The 20,470-nt window shown below is 35.7% G+C and overlaps 1 protein-coding gene across 9 annotated transcripts in view; it reads left to right on the top strand.

The window, feature by feature from the left end:
• The window catches only part of LOC124431500 (Down syndrome cell adhesion molecule-like protein Dscam2), a 201,271-nt gene that overhangs the window by 84,639 nt on the left and 96,162 nt on the right, over positions 1–20,470 (top strand). For all 9 annotated transcript variants that reach the window (XM_046979495.1, XM_046979491.1, XM_046979496.1 and 6 more), the window contains one exon: positions 5,713–5,805. In XM_046979495.1, the coding sequence (XP_046835451.1) occupies positions 5,748–5,805 (58 nt within the window). In that variant the 5' untranslated portion in view covers positions 5,713–5,747. The remainder of the gene's footprint in view (positions 1–5,712; positions 5,806–20,470) is intronic.

Below are 20,470 nucleotides of genomic sequence, written 5' to 3'. Positions count from 1 at the left end.
AAAAGGGAAAAGGAAAAAAGACTTAGACTGTTACACGTAGAGGTAGCACCGTACTTGCAATTACTTATTTTAATAAAGAGTCACTAAATTGCAAAGCACTTTGCTAAAACGATTACCTACCGGGAAATTGCTTTTAGCGCCACAATTATGGCCTTCCCTAGCCTCCCCCAAGTTCGTGTCCCGCGTGTTACGAGGAGAGTCCTCGTCGACGTTTCGAAGATCCCTTTCTATCATAGACGAAGTTTCTTTTCTATGTTTTATCATAATAAGTTAGCTAGATACATTGTTAGGCAAGATACTTTAATATATGACTAGAGATCAATTCGTTTTCTTTCATTCTTTAATCCTTAACAATCTCATGAAAAATCATGAAAGAGAGATCTCATATTTATATTCCGAAAGGAAGAAAGTATTTCTTTTAAATAATTTCTATCCATTAAACGTGACTGAGTTTGATCGAGAGTTTCCTTAAAAAAAAAAAGAAAAAAAAAAAAAAAAGAAAACAATAACAGGAAGAAAGAAAAAGAAGAAAGAAGAAAACAAATTTATCCTTCTCGTCCAAGTTTGATCGTACATTCGTGCTAATTCTTTATACGTCCCTTTTATTATGATAAAAAGAAGATGAAGGAAAAAAATGGAGATATCAAGTTGTAAAAAGAGATAAAGAGCTGACCCACTGAAAGTGGCGCATAAAAAACATGGAGTGAAGATATTTTTCTTTTTTATAACTTTTCCTTTTTTTTTCTTTTTGTTAAGTGCACCAATCTACCTACGTACATACGTACATGCATGCATGCATGCATACATACATACATACATACATACATACATACATACATACATACATACATACATACATACATACATACATACATACATACATACATACATACATACATACATACATACATACATACATACATACATACATACATACATACATACATACATACATACATACATACATACATACATACATACATACATACATACATACATACATGCATAAAAACATACATATATGGATATATAATTGCAAGAGAGAATAATTCGACGTTGGGAGAAAGATACGCTTATGAGAGAAAGAAAGAAAGAAAGAGAAAAAGAGAGAGAGAGAGAGAGAGAGAGAGAGAGAGAGAGAGAGAGAGAGAGAGAAAGAAAGAGTGAGTGGGTAGGAAAGTAGCAGGACGAGAGATCGGTGGTGTATAGGGCTTGATGGGCATCGGTAGGAAGAGAGCAAGAGTAGGACTACTAGAATGAGCAGGGGATGTGACTGCGAGGCCGTGAAGCGAATCAAACGATTTCACGCTCCAGATTCATGGCTCTTTGCATGAACCAGTACAGAAGATATAGATGGAGAGGGTAGCAAAAGAGAGAAAGAGAGAGAGGAAGAGAGAGATAACTAGCTACCTAGCTTACCTATCTACCTATAGCTAGAGCTAGTAGCTAGGTGGGATAGATAGGAGGTGGGTAGGAGTAGTAGTCCTATCTTTTCCTCTAACTCTTCTTCCTAGGTCGTTCATCCTGCTACGTTATGCCGTAAGAAACGTGGAAAAACAGCATTTGGACATTCGGTAGTTTTCATGAAAAAAAAAAAAAAAAGAAAAGAAAAAGAAAGAAAAAATAGAAAAAAGAAAATGGCCGTTTCTTTCGTGAGGATCATCGAAATTTCGAGAGTACTTCTAGAACCGAGAATCCTTCCTTTCCTTTCCTTCCTTCCTTCCTTCCTTCCTTCTTTTCTTCTCCCTCCACACCCTCCTCGTCCTACGAGATAGATGGAACTCTTATAATGTTCGGTGAATCGTATCTCGTAACTATCTTTTCTTCTCTTCTCTTCTCTTCTCTTCTCTTCTCTTCTCTTCTCTTCTCTCTTCTATTTTATTCTAACTTTTAAAATCTCTAGGAAATGATGCTTACTTGTTGGGACCGTCTTCTAGAGGAAAATGACAGACAAAATTATCACGCCTGGATCGACGAACATTATTATTCACGCGTTTTATTCTTGCTCTCTCTCTCTCTCTCTCTCTCTCTCTCTCTCTCTCTCTTTCTCTCTCTCTCTCTCTTTCTCCTTCTTTTTTCCTCGCTTTTAGCTACCAATATTATTTGTCTCATTTATCTTAAAGGTGAGAAAGAATTCTTTTTTTTTTTTTTACTTCTGATCACTCGAAAAATCCTCAATCGCGAATCTTTGTTATTCGAAAGACGAGAAATTAATTGTGAGGGATGATAAATAATTCAAAGAAGAAAAAAAAAAAAGAGGAGAAAAAGAAGGAAGAAGAAGAAGAAAATATAAAGAGAAAAAGATCATCGTTATTTTACGTTCATCGATATTTTATGTTATTCTCGCGTGTAATGTATCATACAGGTAAATAGATAGGTAGATAGAACAGAGAGAGAGAGAGAGAGAGAGAGAGAGAGGGTTTGAGTGTTAACAAGAGGGAATGAGGTTTAACTCTCATGGTGATTAACGTTACAACGAGGCTTCTAAGAAGAGCTTATATCAGCAACGTGTGGTTCAAAGGTTTCATTTAAGATCACCAATGATTAATGTTTAATCTTAATGTACACATTCCCGTGAACGTGTGCTCTTGTCATCCCCTATCTCTCCCTCCCTCCCTCCCTTCCCAAGACACCAAGAACTAGAAAGTAAGATGGAGAGTGTATCTCTGCAAGAGAAAGATATATATATATATATATATATATATATATATATATATATATATATATATATATATGTAGAAGAGAATTTGAGTATTAACACGGCACATAGAGACACACCCATACACATAATACACAGAATATACACGCATAAGACCATATTTGCAATAGTAAAATACTGCCGTGCAAACACAGCTGCGCGTTTCGCTTGGGCTTTCGCTATGGCTTAATGACGCTCTTGGCAGTTTACCTTCTCTCTATTTACAACCCCCGACTAATTAGTAAATATATCACTTATTTACTGTGTATGACTTAATTGAGTGCAAAATGGTTCGTCGCCTGGAACGACTCGATCATGTCAAATTTATGTTTCTCAATAAATTTCATTCTTATAAATCCAATCATTTTACTCGTAGGAACGAAAGTCGAACGATCTTTTTGGTCCAATTAAAAAGTATTCAGAGAGAAAGAGAGCAAGAGATTATTAAGATAAAATAAATTTCTCTCTCTCTCTCTCTCTCTCTCTCTCCCTTTCTCTTTTTTTTTCTCTCGATTGAAATTAAAAAATATTCTTTCTAGAAACAATATTAACAGTGAAATTTCTTAAAACAGAAAGAATTTATCGTTTACGTATATGGAATCTTTCGTTGGATAACTTTTCTGAATTTTTTTCTTCAAACTTTTAGAACTTTCATCAAAAGATAAACGTGTAATTATTAAAAAAAAGAGAGAGAGAGAGAGAGAGAGAGAGAGAGAAGAGAGAAGAGAGATATATGTGTCTCTTATCCATGTAATATATACGAGTATATGTAAATATGTCTCTTATATATTTTCTTTAAAATTTATATATATATATATATATATATAGAACTTTTAGAACTTTCGTAGGAAACAAACATGAAATTTATCAAAGGAGAGTGGAAGAGAGAGAGAGAGAGAGAGAGAGAGAGAGAGATAGAGAGATGTTTTATATACCTAATTTTTCTCCTCTCTTTCTCTCTTTCTCTCTCTCTCTGTCTCTCTCTTGGTTATTTTCTTTAATTTTTGCTTAGAACTTTTAGAACTCTCGTAAAAAAAAGAAAAGAAAAAAACGTGGAATTTATCTCTCTCTCTCTCTCTCTTCTTCCTTATGAAAAATTTCTCTCTCTCTCTCTCTCTCTCTCTCTCTCTCTCTCTCTTTCTTTCCCTCTCTGTTATAAAAAAAATTTCACGTTTTTTTTCCTATCAAACGAAGGATTACGATATGATGACAAAGCTTCATAAACAACGATGCGAATTCCGTCTTCCGGGAAGGATACGCATCATTGTAAATATCAATCCGAAGTTCCCCCACTCTCTTTCCCTTTCTCTCTTTCTCTCTCTCTCTCTCTCTCTCTCTCTCTCTCTCTCTCTCTTTCTCATTAGTTCGTTTTCAAGGTATTCTCTTACATGTCGATTCTCTTTTATTCGCTAATACGTCAGTGGCTTTTGTGTACGAGTATTTGTGAAGAGTTCACGTTTACCTGACGTTCCCTTTCATTGAGCCCAGGAGAATAGGTATTATCCTCTGTCGTAACGATCTTCTCGTATAATCGATCTGCATACGTATGCATGTATGCATTTATATATCTCTCTACGTATGATTATGGGAATAAATATATATTAAAGACATAAATTATATACGAAGAAAATAAGTTAGTTTCAATAGTGTATTCAAATATAATTCAAATATGATTAATATAAAAAGTGTTCTTTTTTTTTTTCTTTCTTTTTTTTTTTTTTCATTAAACGTAGATAATTTGAACAAATATAGTCAATTCATGTGCAGATATATATATATATATATATATATATATATATATATATAATAAAATATAATTCTTTTTATTTATCCCTTACAATAGGATCATACAAAATGGTTGTAGTACTAAAAAAACAAAAAAAAAGAAAATGAGGAAAGATAGAAAAAATTTATTCAGAGAAATATCAATACATCAGAATATTCTACTTATAAGCGCCTTAGTCAGGTATATACATATATACATATATACATACATACATACATACATAAATAAGTTTTACGGGAAAGTTTCGCTTCGATAAAACTTTCTTCAGTATATATGTATATACACACACACACACACATATATATATATATATATATAACGACAGCGTCTTTTTTCGTCTCTTAAGTTTCCAAAAAAGCCCGGAAGAAAAAGAAAAGAAAGCGATGAAGAAAATAGCTATGTTGTAAGTGCTGGTAAGTAGCTGTTAAGAGTGGAACCATCATCGAGGAGTAATTAGCGAAATTTATCTACTATCTAGTGCTATCCACGTTAACGAGTACTTCGAATTATTTAGTCGTTGGGAAGTTTTCCCCGGAAACCAGTTACCACCGGCTTTTACATTTTCTCCCCTTTTACTTTTTCGAAAAAAAGATAAGGCCAAAAAAATTAAAAAAATAAAAAAATAAAGAAAGAAAGAAAGAATAAAACGAGCAACTCTACGAACCAGAGAAAATGAAATTGTGTCATGCGTAAAATATATAACCAACCATGATAACAATACGTGCACGATAAACATAACTTTTGATAATTTTATGGTAGGATATATATATATATATATAAAAAAAAAGCATATGGGAAGTCGAATAAGCGTATGCATATTTTACGATTATGTTCACGACGTATACATACATACATGCGTACATACATGCATACGTATGTACATATATACATACATATAATATATAAGTGGGTATATATACTTGCTAGGAGGACTTTCATTGAGCGAACAAATCCCTGGCTAGGGATTTGAGAGGCAAAAAAAAAGAAATTGTCGATACGTTGTAGAGTATGGTAGGAGGGAGAGGGTGGGTAGGTGGGGGTGGTCGGACGGGCAGACTGCCAGAAAAGACGAGACGAAAGGTGGAGAGTGTTGAGGGAAGCAGACAGAACTGACGTATATGTAGGCATATATATATATATATATGCGTGTGTGTAAGAGAGAGAGAGAAGGTTGGCTGGGGATCGGGATGGATGGGTTGATTGATTGAGCACGCTTGTATTGTTTCAGGAGGAAGCTGAATCGACGTAACGGTCCAAGCCAGGATGGCCAGTTGGCCGTTGAAAACCGTGCTCCTGTTCAGCGCCCTCATCCTTGTTCGTGGTAAGTAATAACACAAATACCTATGGGAGATGATCATCCTGGCAATCTAAATCTCTTGGAGCTATTCCGACATAGACAGATATTATTATTATTAATATTAATATTCGTGGATGTAATACGTTTGGATAAAATTCTTAGTATTATTATATGAGCGAATCAAGTCAGTCATACGTATATTATTGGTTCGACAAAAATGATTCGACAAAGCTATTCTAATATCTTTTATATATATATATATATATATATATATATATATATATATATATTTTTTTTTTTTCCCCTTTTTTTTCTCTTTTTCTATCGATACAATGCGACGATCGTTTCTTTTCCTTTGTTATTCTCATTCTCACATTTTCAGGGAGAAATAAATTCGAAACGTAAAACATATCCTTGCGTATTACGAATGAAAGGAAAAAGAGACACGCATGATCGCACGATCTACGACACTTGTATTTGTGTCTTCTCTTCTTTCTTTTGATTATTTTTTCTTTTTTATATATATATATATATATATATATATATACAATATATATGCTGTCATTACGTTAAAAAGGGGAGAAGAGTATCCGTTAAAATCGTAGGCGTTGAAAAGACAAACGAAAAAGAAAAGAAAAAGAGAGAGAGAGAAAAAAAATTGGAAACAAATGGGGAAGGTGAGCAAAAGAAGAAAAAGAAAGAAGGAAAAAAAAAGAAAGAAACGAAATGAAACGAAAAAGATCGAACGTACGTGATTACGTTCGATAAACCGTCGAGATTACGTGCAGCGTGACCGCGAATAAATCTCAGTGAACTTTTTTGCGTTATACGTATACAGATAGATAGATTGGTATAGATGTATAGGTTTACGTATATCTATATACGTACATACGTATGTATATGTCTGTCTGTGTGTACATACATATATATATATATATATATATATATATGTATACGTATATCTATGAGAAGAGAAGGATTTCTCGGAGAGTAGCGTTTCAATGTGGAAACACGATGGTAGACGAAGAAGAGGAGTAGGATGAGGATGAGGATGAGGATGAGGATGAGAGGGTGGAGAAGGGAGGAGGAGAAAGAGGAGACGAGTCTCGGTCAGCAGCCAAAGTCCGAGCGATCGATTTTCTGTCAGTTCCTAGTCACTTCGCCATTCCTCACGCCGTGACGAAAAGTACCTTCTCTTGGGGTATCCGTTTAAATTATAGCCAGGCAGTTTCATTTATTCCGGAATCCATTATCCGAAGGAACTTTCGGCGTAATTTGTAAGCCGATCTACTACCAACTCGACGAAGAAGTCCGAAAGAGTCCGAACGCGAGAAAGACCAAGTGATGTATATACGTTCTGTTTATATGAGAGAAAAAGAGAGAGAGTGAGAGAGAGAGAGAGAGAGTAAGAAGAATCAGAGAGGAAGGGAGGATTTGGGAAAGAAAAAAAAAGAAAAAAAAAAGAATGAGGAGAAAAATAAAGGAAGAATAAATGAAAGAAAGAAAGAAAAAAAAGTTGCTCCGTTCGATAGCTACATTTCCTCTGTACGTTCTCCCAACTTGGATCATTAATAACTTTCCTTCTCGGTGAAGGTGGTGGTTCCGATCGTTAAAAGTACTCAACGAACTGCCTGTGATTCTTTGACGAGAAAGAGAGAGAGAGAGAGAGAAAAGGAGAAATATTTCTTGCCTTTTTCCTCAATTTTATTTCTCATAAAATCCTAACAAATCTATTATAAAAGATATCGACGATAATTCAATGTATTTATACCTATATATATATACATATATACATACGTAGTAGCGCGATATAACGTAACAAAGTTTTCGATTCTACGAAAAATTTTCTTATCATCGTTTATCCCATTCAAATAATCCATAATCTTTACGAAAATTGTAATTACGAATATGTAATTACGATCGAACCGATCGTTTACGATCATCCTATACATTGAATCACCGACAAATTAACCATTAAACAACGTCGTTTCAAGCTAGAATTTATATCTACTTTATCGTCAGAAATTTTTATTGAGATTATTATCCATAGTGATGTATCTATAAATGCGAATAAAATTGTACAGAGTTGAAATCAGGACGATCGATAAGAAGTGTATATATTCGAGCTTAAAAATGGGTAACGATGATAAAGATATCTCTTGGAGAAAGAGAGACAGGGAGAGAGAAAGAGAAAGAGAGAGAGAGAGAGAGAGAGAGAGAGAGAGAGAGAGAGACAAACAGACAGAAAGAGATAAAAAGATGAGAAAGAGAGAAAGAAAGCTTATTTCGCGTAAATTACTTTTAACGATCGAATCGAACGAGGTTCAAGCGGACAAAGTCGAAGAGGACTCGTTTTCGATGCTTCTTTCGATACGACGACATATAGAGGGATAGAGGGATGGAGGGATAGAGCGCGGGTACGCGCGTGCATGTACCTCTCTTTCTCTCTCTTTCTCTCTCTATATATATATGTATATATCTCTTTCTCTCTTTCTCTCATTCCCGTTAAACCTCTCCCTCTTCTTTCTCACACCCTCTCGACCGATCGTTGCCGTAACACCGATCGGCTTTTATTTATTGCGCCCCTATAAACGTCCCGAAGGGCATTAAACCGCCGATAAATTTCACGCGTTTCGTCGGATGACAATCGAACCCTTTTTCCTCTTTCCCTTCCTCTCTCTCGCTCTCTCTCTTTCTCTCTCTCTCTCTCTCACTTCCTATCTCTTTTTTTCGAAGAGATGATATTCTCTCTCTCTCTCTCTTTCTCTTTCCTTTTCAAGAAGAGACGATATCCTCTCTCTCTGTCTCTCTCTTTTTCTCACATACACACACTCACACACGTACATACTTTAATTTACTCACTCGCTCATTCGATTATGTCAACGTACGCCTGAACCTCTTTAATTTCCGTCTCCATTCTCGTTTCAATCGTTTCATTAACCGACTTTATCATAATCATAAAATTTCCATTTATTTTTTCGTCGTAGATCTTAATTTCGATATGCGTGTATATATATATATATATATATATATACGTATGTACGTGTATGTAGGTACCGTAGATCACTATTATTATCATCATCGTTAAACATCATTATAGTAGAAGAGAATTTGTTATTATACTTCATAGGTTAAATCTGTTTTCTTCGTAACAATCATCGAAAGAAATGAAAGAATTGTAGCGAAGTGATAAGGGCATTGAAATACGAAAGGGATTGGGAGGCGGGTTTGGAAAAAAAAAGAAAAGAAAAAAAAAAATGAAGAAGTCATCCCTTTGAGCTGAAAAATGCCAGGCATTTCAACGAGGCTCTTCTATATTTCCTCTTTTTCTTTTTCTTTTTTTTTTACATTTCCCCACCCCCTCCCTCCTTTTTTTTTTCGAAGAAATCGTATACAAGAGAATTCTTTCTTTCTTTCTTTTTTTTTTTCTTTTCGTTCTTTTTTCTTTTTCTTTTTTGTTCCCTTCGAAATCACTCGCAGTCCAGCTTTTCATCGAGAGAAAAAGAAGAAAGAAAGGGAATGAAAGAGAGAAAAAAAAGGAGAAGGAGAAAGAAGGAAGGAAAGAAAGAAAGAAAGAAAGAAATAAGAGGAAGGTGTGTTACCTCCGACCTCTTTCGAAAGTTCCATCGGCACTTTTCCTCTTCGCCCGAACGAGCTCACGCCGTATGCACATATGTATGAATCCTCCTCCTTTTCCTCCTCCCTTTCTATCCTCCAAGCTGTCTTTCCATCGAATAAAAAGGAGCGAGAAATAAAAAAAAGAAAAAAAGGGCAAAGTAAGAGAAAGAGAGAGCTATAGTCAGGTAAATAGATAGATAGATAGAGAGAAAAGTAGAAAATTCAAATCGATTTGGAAGTCGGGAGGATCGTTGAAAGTAGTAAGGTAGGAAGTCAGAAAGAGTGGAAAAAGAAAAGAAGATGAAGACAAGGAGAAGAGAGAGAGAGAGAGAGAGAGAGAGAGAGAGGAAAGAAAGAGTGACTGAAAAGTAAAGAGTACCGGGAGTGATTTAGAAGATAGTTGTGGGTTGGCCAGTGGCTGTTGGCTAGAGAAAGAGAAGAAGAAGAAGAAGAAGAAGAAAAAGGAGGAGGAGAATGAAGAGAAGAAGGAGGAGGAGGAGTGAGAAGAAAATGTGGAAAGCGGAGAAGAAGGAGAAGGATGAGAAGGATAAAAGTAAGGATCGGACTAAGAAAGAGTAAGAAAAAAAAAAAGAAATAAGAAAAAAAAGAAAGAGAGAGAGAGAGAGAGAGAGGATCTGGGCGTAGAATGGTGGCGGCGTCTTGAACGAGAGGGAGGGTCGGCGGCCAGCAGCTTTCTTAAAGATGCGAGCCGAGGCGCACTTGTTGCACGGAAAGAAGGAACGTACGGAGAGGATGAGGGAGAGCCTGAATTTCTTCTTCTTTTTCTTTTTCCATCTCTCTCTCTCTCTCTCTCTCGTTTAGTGGAGTGAGGAAAACCAGTCGTGTGCTCAGTCGGAAGAGAGGGTGGACCAAGAAGGCGAGGAAAAGATACGAGATAGTCGTGAAAAAAGGAAGACGAAGAGGAGGAGAAGGAGGAGGAGGAAGGAGAGAAAGAGGAAGAGGAAAAGTAAGAGGAGGAGATAGTGAAAGAGCGAGAGGGCGAGAGGGGACTACTACGACGACTTGGGAATCGAATTGATTCTCTTTTACGGGCTCACGTTACTTTCCTTTACTACTACCTTGCCATTCGACTCTTGACCGTACCTACTACTTTCTTCTCCCTATTTTTTCCCCCTCTTCTTTTTTCCCTCTTCTTTCTTTCTCTCTCTCTCTCTCTCTCTCTCTTTCTCTCTCTCTTTCCCTTTTGATGGAAGGAAGGAAGGAAGGAAGGAAAGAACACGCGTTATTTATTTATCAGCACTCGCACGTCCACGTAAAGGAGCTCTCACGAGACACGATCCTTCTCTTCTTGATGTCCTCTCTCTCTCTCTCTCTCTCTCTCTCGTCTCCTTTTCTTCGACTTTCCAGTCACTCCTTTTCACTGACGTGGAAAAGAAGAAGGTATATACTCGGCTATATTCGCTTTCGGTCGACCCGGCATTGACGACGAATCGACACCGACGATTGGATTGGCCGCGAGTGAGAAGACTTATCAGGATTTCTCGCTACTACGAGACGTTGGCAAGTGGAACAAAAAGAAGAAAGAAAGAAAAAAAAAAAGAAAGAAAGAGCAGACGAGGATATAGAAGAGGAAGAAGATGAAGGAGAAGAAGAAGAAGAAGTAGAAGTAGAAAAAAGGTTCCCGCTCAAAGGATCTAAAGGGAAGGAAGATCCTAGAGCTATAAGACGAATCGATAATCCTTCGGATTTACGAATACGAAAGAGGATCGAACGGATCTATCGCAATTTTTATATTCCTTCTTAACGTCGATTCTCGCTTCTCAGTTCTTCAGGATAAAAGAGAGATAAAGAGAGAGAGAGAGAGAGAGAGAGAAAGGGAGAGATAAAGATAGAAAAGAGATTATTGTAGTCAAAGTTTTTTCTCGCGGTAAAGAAAAGATTAAGCAAAAAGAAAGAGAGAGAAAGGAGATTTAAAGATTTGGTTGAAACGAGAGTACAAGAAGAATGAGAAGAAATAAAACAATGATGAAAATCGTGAAAACTGTGGAAAATTTGTAATTAAAAAATCCCTTCTTGAAAATTATCTATGTGAGACTTCTTTCTCTATTCATTTTTTCTATTATTCTCTCTCTCTCTCTCTCTCTCTCTCTTTCGATCTTCGTCTTCTTCTTTCGCTGTTTCTCTAAGGATAATTTCGAGACTTAGCGAGCCGACCTAATCGTAACAAGTTTTGCGCACTGGGTACCACCATAAAGAAAAGGAACGAAGAGAATAGTGAGTTTTAAAAGAAGGCCGAGTTGAAATTGCTTCCCGATTGTCGTCAATCGCTTTTCACTGCCTTTGTCTTTCTTTCTCTCTCTCTCTCTCTCTTTCTCCTTTCTTTCTCTTTCTCTTTCATTTCGAATCGTTCAATCGATCGTTTTCTCGTTGCAACGAAAAGTTCTACCCTACAAATCGTCCCACCTTTCTATACTCACTCTCTCTCTCTCTCTCTCTCTCTCACGCACACACACACACATTCTCTCTTTTTTTCCTTTCTCCCTTTCCTTTCTAATTGCACTTTCCGAACGTTTGAAATTTCTCTTGCACACAGTTATTCTTTATATCTTGGACTTTCTAACCGATATAACGCGTTGTTATTCGTTACATTTGGTGTTCCCTTTTTTTTCTTCTTCTTCTTCTTCTTCTTTTTTTCTTTTGTTGTTTTTCTTTTTTTTTTTTTTTTCTTTTTTTTTTGAACACCTCCTTTGAACACCAACTTTTACTGCTATTGCTAAACTCTAACGGGAGGAAAAAAGGAAAAAAAGAAAAAGAAAAGAAAAATAGAAGAGAGGACAGAGCAAAAAAGAAATAAAGTGAAAAGTGAAATAAAGAAAAAGGAACGAGAAAAAACGACCAATAAGAACAAACAGTAATAACAACAACAATAACAGCGAACAAGAAATATATGAGAAGAAAGTTGTAAAAATAAATCGAAAAAAAAAGAAAAAAAGAGGAAGGATGAAATGTGAAACGATAAATAATATATGTTATAATTACACATTTATACACATTTAACACACACGCGTGCGCGCGCACACATACGTACATACATATATATATATATATATATATATATATATATATATATATATAGTCAATGCTTAATGTTGAAAAAGTTAAAAACTATTTTTCACGAACGAAAAAGAGGGAGAAAGAGAGAGAGATAAAGAGTGACCTTTAACTTCGAAACGGTCAGTTATTTTCATCGGTTTGCACGAGCACATATATACATATATACACGTATACGTAAAAAACTGTAATACCTACGTACGATAGAAAAAGAACAAAAAGAAAAAAAAAAAAAAGAAAAAAGAGAGAGAAAATAAAAAAAGAAGAAGAAGGAAAAAAAGTATTATGCCGCTTTAGACACGAGGAACGCGCGCTTACGGTTAAAAACTTTTTCTCATAACTCTACCACCGAGGAGAAAAAAATTGGGGGAAGGGATAGAAAGTGTATGTATATGTATGTGAGAGAGAGAAAAAGCTATGGTACTAACGATATATTGTTACGCAACGAACGAACGTTTCTCCCCCGTTGATTTTTCTGAATGTAAAAAGTATATCTGGAGGAGGCATTTTTTTTCTACCCCTACCAACCTCCTTTCTCTTCCTTCTCAGTCCATTTCGAGACGAAAGTTTGTAAATCTAATTAATATTACGATCCCGCAGCGAATTCTTTCTTAGCGATAGAGAGAAAAATTTCAAATTCTCATCCCTGCCCATTCCTCTCTCTCTCTCTCTCTCTCTCTCTCTCTCTCTCTTTCTATTTCCCCATCAACAACCCCTTTACCTCTACTCACTCAGCGGAATTTATTATTAAGAAACTCTGTCCGTGGTTTGGCTTAAGCATCAATAACATCTCTCTCTCTCTCTCTCTCTCTCTTTCTCTCTGTCTGTCTGTCTGTCTGTCTGTCTCGCTCTCTTTCTTTCATACACACATGCACACACACACATATGCTCTTCTCGAGTAATAATAATTGATCGTTCTAGGATGAAAAAAAAAAAAAGAAAAAAAAAATTTTAAAGAAAAGAATGAAACAGAAAAAAGACAAAAAAAGTTCGTCATTGGAAGCTTAAAATTACAATTGCATACCTGCATATCACTTATCATTTTTATCGTATTAATATTTCTTATATACACAATGTATATAAAAATTATATATATATATATATATATATATATATATGTATCCTTAAAGTGGCGTGTGTCTTAAATAAATGGCCGAACGATATTACGCGAAAGTATAACGTGGTAAAAAAAGAAAAAGAGTGGAGAAAAAAGCGTGCAAAAGAGTATAAAAAAAAGGAAAAAAAAAAAGAAGAAGAAGAAGAAGAAGACGATGAAAAAAAGAATAATAAAAGGAGGAATTTAAGACCAAGTCCAATGCGTTATTATTTCCGATAGTGAAAAGAATTTTTCGCGAGCGATTTCCACCACTATCATCACATCACTACCACCATCATAATGGAATCATGGATACAAACCGATTGTGGATCGAAGCCTCGAGGAAAAACTTATTGGGATTCCTTGTGGATATAACTGACTCTCTCTCTCTCTCTCTCTCTCTCTCTCTCTCTCTCTGTCTTTTTCTCTCTTTCTTTCCATCTCTCTTTTTCACGTTCACACACATATATACACATATCACGTGCACGTACATACATACATAGACACACACATACTCTACTTTTTATGAAGCGTCCATCGGTGGCGAGACCGATATGGATCGATCGATAACGCACGTAGGAGCTCGCTCGTACGATATTAACTCGGAGTACTTGGAATTATACTCTTGGCACGTACACGGACTCTTCTAATAATCGCGTTTACGTCCATAAAGGACGCCATTTTCTTCGATCGGTCGATCGTGAGAACGTTATAAAATCGAAAATATCCCCCAACCCTTTTTATTACGACAAACTGATCTATCTTATATATGTATATATATATATATGATATGATATGAGATTATACTTACATATGTATGTATTATAATAGATTCGATATTTTCGAATTAAAAATAAATTCACGTACGATCGAATATGTTACCGATCGCTTTTGTTATGTTAAATTGAAACTTCGTCAAACGTATGTAAATTATATATACATATATATACATATATATATACATATATATATATATATATATATATATATATATATATATATATATTGAATTAGAAGACATATATGATATATCGAAAATCCATTTTAAATTATTTATAAAGACGCGAACAATTTTAATCGATATTATAAATATTGGAGAATTCAAATTGAAAAAGAAACGAAATTATAACTACGAATTTTTAACAGAAACAGTAACTATATACACACGTACACGTATATACATACATACCGTCGAAATCAATTTGAATCGATCGTGAAGATGTAATATCAGGGATTATAATTTAAAAAAAAAAAGAAAAAAATAAAAGAAAAAAAAATGGAAAATAAAAACACACAATCTTTTAACGCAATCGAACGACGAACAAAAGTAAATATAATACGAACGTATTAATAAAACTGCTAATTGTCTCTCACAATGATTAATAAAATTATCGTTGATATAATTCGAGTTTGGCATTAATTTATAATACTATTGTTAACGATCACCAATGGAAATTGAAAGAGGCGACGATTTATTGATTCGAAGATTATAACTTATAAGTCTCTATCTCTCTCTCTCTCTCTCTCTCTTTTTCTCTCTCTTTGATCAGGTGTGGAAAGAGTAGAGTGGATAGAATAGTAAGACTGGACTAGAAGGATAAGGGAAGGACATTGGAGAATAGAAGGGATGAGAAAGGGGCAAACGTTTCTATATATATATATATATATATAGGGTGGCGAGACAGAAAGTGAACGGTGGCCATTGTATTCCGGCACAGCTTGATAATTGCGGGATTTTCTGTTCGCTACCTATAGATAGACAGATAGATAGATAGATAGATAGATAGATAGATAGATAGATAGATAGATAGATACTTCCTTCTTCCCCTGAGAATTCCTTCGATATGGCTAGTTGTCGGCGACCACATTGGTGGAATCCCCCTAACCCTACTCACCCTTTCGTTCGCTACTTAAAGAGGTACGAAGGGAAAGGGAACGAAGAAGGGGAACTAAGGGAGGAAGAACTTTCCAAAGGCACCAAAGTTTGATCTCGGCGGTGCTTTCCACTCGAAACCGTCTCTCCTTTTCTCTCCGTCCCTTCTTTTTTCTTACCTAACTATATATGTATAAAATATATATATATATATATATATATATAAATATATAGGTATATTTATATATCGATCGACGTTCCAAACGAAGATTATTATCGAGACTTATTATTAACAGCTTTCGAATAGCTTTTCTGAAAATTCTATTAACTCTACTCCTTCCTCTTCTTTTACTCGGTTCACATTGTGGTTTCTTTTTTGGTATTATAATTATAAAATTAATTATAAAAAAAAAAAAAAGAAAAAGAAATGTTCGCACCTGATATCGCGGAGCTAAAAGGGAGCGTGTTAAATTTTTTTATTTCTTTTCTTTTTTCTTTTTTCTTTTTTTCTTTTCGTCAGACACATCGTCGAAAATTTCTAGTTAAAAATGATTGTCCGGGATAATATTTCAGCTGGTAGAAAAAAAAGAAAAATCTGGATAATTGTAATATTCGTATTACGTATGCTTTTGTAAATTTTCTACTTGACCGTAATAAAACAATCGAGACAAAGCTCTCGTATAATTTCTCGATTTTACAAGAATCGCAAAGACGTATAAGTACTGTGTTTTATCTAAGAACCTGAAATATTATCTTTGATCTATGAATTATTATTAGATATTTTATAACGTAATAATAGTTCGCCTATTATAATAAATATATTCATATATATATATATATATATATATATATATATGAGATCGATTATAGTAAGAAAAAATTAATTCTTGAAGAAAGAGAATTAAGTATATCATAGAAGATAATATTTTCTATTTGAAGTCGATATATATAATTTTTTACTTTGATACTATCGATTTTTCGACTCTCTCTCTCTCTCTCTCTGTCTCTCTCTCATACACACACACACACACAAGCATACGCACACATAGAGTATCTCTACTTGACGTTGCATTTTGAATTATTCAGCGATTCTTTCTTTTCTTATCCCCTCGTATTCTCTTGTAGAAGAAGAGATCGAAAGAACGTATACGGAGTCAAGCTAATCCCATCTTTCTCTTTCTTTCTCTCTTCCACTATCTTCCTTTCTCTTTTCCGTTTCCTGCGATTTCACCGAAGCATGGAGCAAATTACAAGGGAGCTTAGTATTAATTATTTCGTTAAATTGAATTACGTAACAGATACAATTTTACCTGAGATAATCCTCATCCTCGTAACGTAAAGAGGATTTTCAAAAGAGAGAGATAGAGAGATAGATAGATAGAGAGAGAGAGAGAGAGAGAGAGAGAAAGCTTTCTAATATTACGAGACAAAGGCAAATTTCGTTTGTAGAACGTCGAATGCCAACGAGAATTCGCTCGAATTATTCTGTAACAAAATTAATTACAACTATTTGCTTTAACCTACAATATTATAAATAATAAAAATAAAAACAATGGTTTTCTTTAATTAATAAATTAATCGAAAGTTGGATTAATCTAAACGAAATGTTTATCGTACATTTCGCTATAATACAATACGTTTCTCAGTTATATCTAAGAGATAAGGAAGAAGAGAGAGAGAAAGAGAGAGGAACGAACGAAGAAGAAATCCGAAAGGAATAAAAGAAAAGATAAAAGACGAATAGACGATGGAAAGATAAAAAGAAATATGTACACGTATATACACACACCTATACAAACACAAAGAATAAGAGAGAAAGAGAGAGAGAGAGAGAGAGAGAGAGAGAGAGAGAGAAAATAAGTCCCGAAGAGAATCGTGTTGGGTATACACACTTATGTAGATAGAGAGACGGTGCAGTCGCATTTTCAGGCTCGCCGCCCCAGTCGTTCGTTCTCATTCAGGTAAAGTGTTAAATAAACAAATTTGCCCGAGCTACGGTGTGTCTCGGACACGGTCGATGATCTCAACGAGAATGAGAAGACCCTCTGAGAAGAATGGAAACCAGAAAAAGAGATAAAAATAGAGACAGATAGACAGACAGATAGACAGACAGAGAGAGAGAGAGAGAGAGATAGAGAGAGAGAGATAGAGAGAGACAGAGAAAGAGAAAGAGAGAAATAGATAGAAGAAGAAGAAGAGGGAAAGAGAGAGAGAGAGAAAAGAAATAAAAGAGAAGAAATAAATGAGCGATAGAGAGACAGAGCAAGGCATCTTCCTATTCCCCTTTCACCATCGCACCGAGAAGAAGTTAGAGCAAGGGAAATGGTGTAGTATCAACACGGAAAAGGAGTTTTCTCGTTTCCACGTTGAAGGAGATGTAGATAGACGAGGTCGCGCTTTGCCATCTTCGCATTGAAGCGCGCGTCACCGACGTTTAACGAAAGCTTTTCATAAAGAGCAAACGATAAACTGTAGTTATGTATATATGTATGTATATATATATATATATACCTACGTGTACATACATACGTATACGTATATTATATATAACGTAAGAGGGAGTGACGAGAAGAGAAGAGGAGAAGAGAAAAGGTGTTGGTCGTGGTGATATGATGTACGTCGTCGCCCTCTTGCATTTCGCTTAACTCTTGGCCGTCGTCGTTCGTGTTAACGAAAAGAGGCTGGCTGGTGTTACTACTTCTACTATTACTGCTTCTGCTTCTGCTGGTGGTGTTACTGCTGCTGCTGCTGCTACTAACGCTTGCTATGTAATATGCGATGGGAGGACGTTAAATCGACGTGACAAAAAAAGAGCCCTTTAACGCGCTACGCGTCTACACACGCTACGTAATTTTTCTCTTCACTTTGCACCCTTCGACAAAGGGGCCAAAGTTCGTTCGTTCGTTCGTTCATTCGTTCGTTCGTTCGTTCGTTCGTTCGTTCGTTCATTCGTTCGTTCGTTCGTTCGTTCGTTCGTTCGTTCGTTCGTTCGTTCGTTCGTTCGTTCGTTGAATGAATAGAAACGAGAATACCGAGAACTCAACGAGTTCTCGCGTCGTCATGACGACGAAATTCGAGCCACCTCATCCCTCTCTTTACTTATTTCGATATACCTTGTATATTTCACCTTGTTGGTGGGATGGTTGGTTGGTTGGTTGGTTGGTTGGTTGGTTGGTTGGTTGGTTACTTGCTTGCTTGCTTTTGTATCGCGTAGGAAACTATATAATCCTACGTATCGTATGTACCTATGTTTTCTCTCTCTCTCTCTCTCTCTCTCTCTTTCTATTTCTCTCACACGCTAGTTCATATCGTTTAGGCTTGTTTACCAGACACGCTAATAATTCGCGGATAGTCAGCGAGCGGCTCGTTCTACTAACGAGTACCCCATATCGTTAATTGCACAGTTCTGCACCGTTAATAGACGGTGCGAGTAATTAAGCCGTACTTTCAAACCGCACCCGTTTCTATCCTCCTTCTCTCTCTCGAGCCAGAGAGAGAGAGAGAGAGAGAAGTGGAAACGGGATTGGAAGAAAAGCTTGAGAAACGTAACTGAAAACGTCCAGTTCTTTACAATAATGGCCTTTCGAGAAGTCGATAACTTTCTTCTCTTTCTCAACGTAATTGCAGCGTCTGCATATGCGGAAAGACTTTGAATTGCGAGAGAAATGTAATAACTCTTCTCTCTCTCTCTCTCTCTCTCTCGCTCTCTCTCTCGCTCTCTATCTCTCTCTATTTCTATCATTGTCTCTCATTCTTACTTCGCTAAAAGCAATACTTTGTGTAAAATAGAAGGACGTGGCAGCAGTGCTTCTCAAACTTTTTACTTTCCTATCTTTTCGAATAGTTTTATGGCTTTTGGTATATAACGCGTTTTCATAATGTTTCTTTGTTCCTTTTTTCTCTTTCCATTCTATCCTTTATAGATATCCTTTTTAGATTCTTTTCTCTTAGATAGTTAGAGAGTCTTTACGTGAATACCACACGTGGATACACGTTTCATTATATTCCTTTTTTCTTTTTTTTTTTTTTTCTTTTTTTGCGTAAATTTTCTTTTGTCACCGGATATCCAACCAGTCGGATCTTTTTGATTGGAATTTATTATACAAAAGCGTGAGAAATGACGTTCGATTTTTAAACGCCACTTTCTCAGTTTCTTTACATTACTTGAAAAGAAAAAGAAAGAAGGTAGACAGAAGGAAAACAAAATTTGTCATATTTATTTCTCAAACCGATTAGATTCGTGATCGCGGGATAGGGGGGGGGGGATGGTGGAGAGAGTTGGGAGTGTACCTTTCCTCTTTGACGTTAGCTTCAATTCGAAAAAGTACGAAAAGTAAGAAATAACTGGCAGACATATTTCGATGCAAAAACATTTTTGAAAGAAGATATATTACATTCCGTTAGATGTCTTAGGTACGATGCGACATTAAGAAATTATTTTAATAAGAGCAACATAAATATAATACAATTATATTTCCTTCGTTATTTGCATACGCGTTTTAACGCGCAACGTGCAATATCCGTAAATTTGTGTTTCGTAATAGTAACATGGTGGTTAGAAGACCTAGAAAATGAGAAAATTCTATGTATAGTTAAGAGAATGATTTGAGTATGGGAGAGAGACATTGTGAAATACTCGTAACAAACGCGTTTCCTTCGCGTTCAAACGACGAGGAATATTATCGGAAATGTATTGAAATACGTAGGGAATGGTGTTCCATGCGTAATTAGGCTTTCAAAGTGCATACAATGAGGAGAAGAAGAAGGAGGAGGAGAAGGTGAAGAAGAAGAAGGAAGGGGGATGGACGATTAAATCCCTGTCTCGCGAATACGTTTATTATTAAATCCGAATGAGTACATCGGAATTACGACGTATCGACGCGGAGTAAATTATATTTCCTTTTTGAAAAATCCCAACGTTATTCTAGTTTTACAAAGGCAGATCTAAATTGTTCACCGTTGCAATTAAATTTCAATCGGTATTCCCGATTTTATAATATTTTCCAAAGATCGTTGAATCGATTAATGGA

The sequence above is a fragment of the Vespa crabro genome, chromosome 21 (genome assembly GCF_910589235.1).
Source record: "Vespa crabro chromosome 21, iyVesCrab1.2, whole genome shotgun sequence".
NCBI classification, from domain to species: Eukaryota; Metazoa; Arthropoda; class Insecta; order Hymenoptera; family Vespidae; genus Vespa; species Vespa crabro.
The sequence above is the reverse complement of the archived record's forward strand: the minus strand, read 5'-3'. Positions and strand labels throughout refer to the sequence as shown.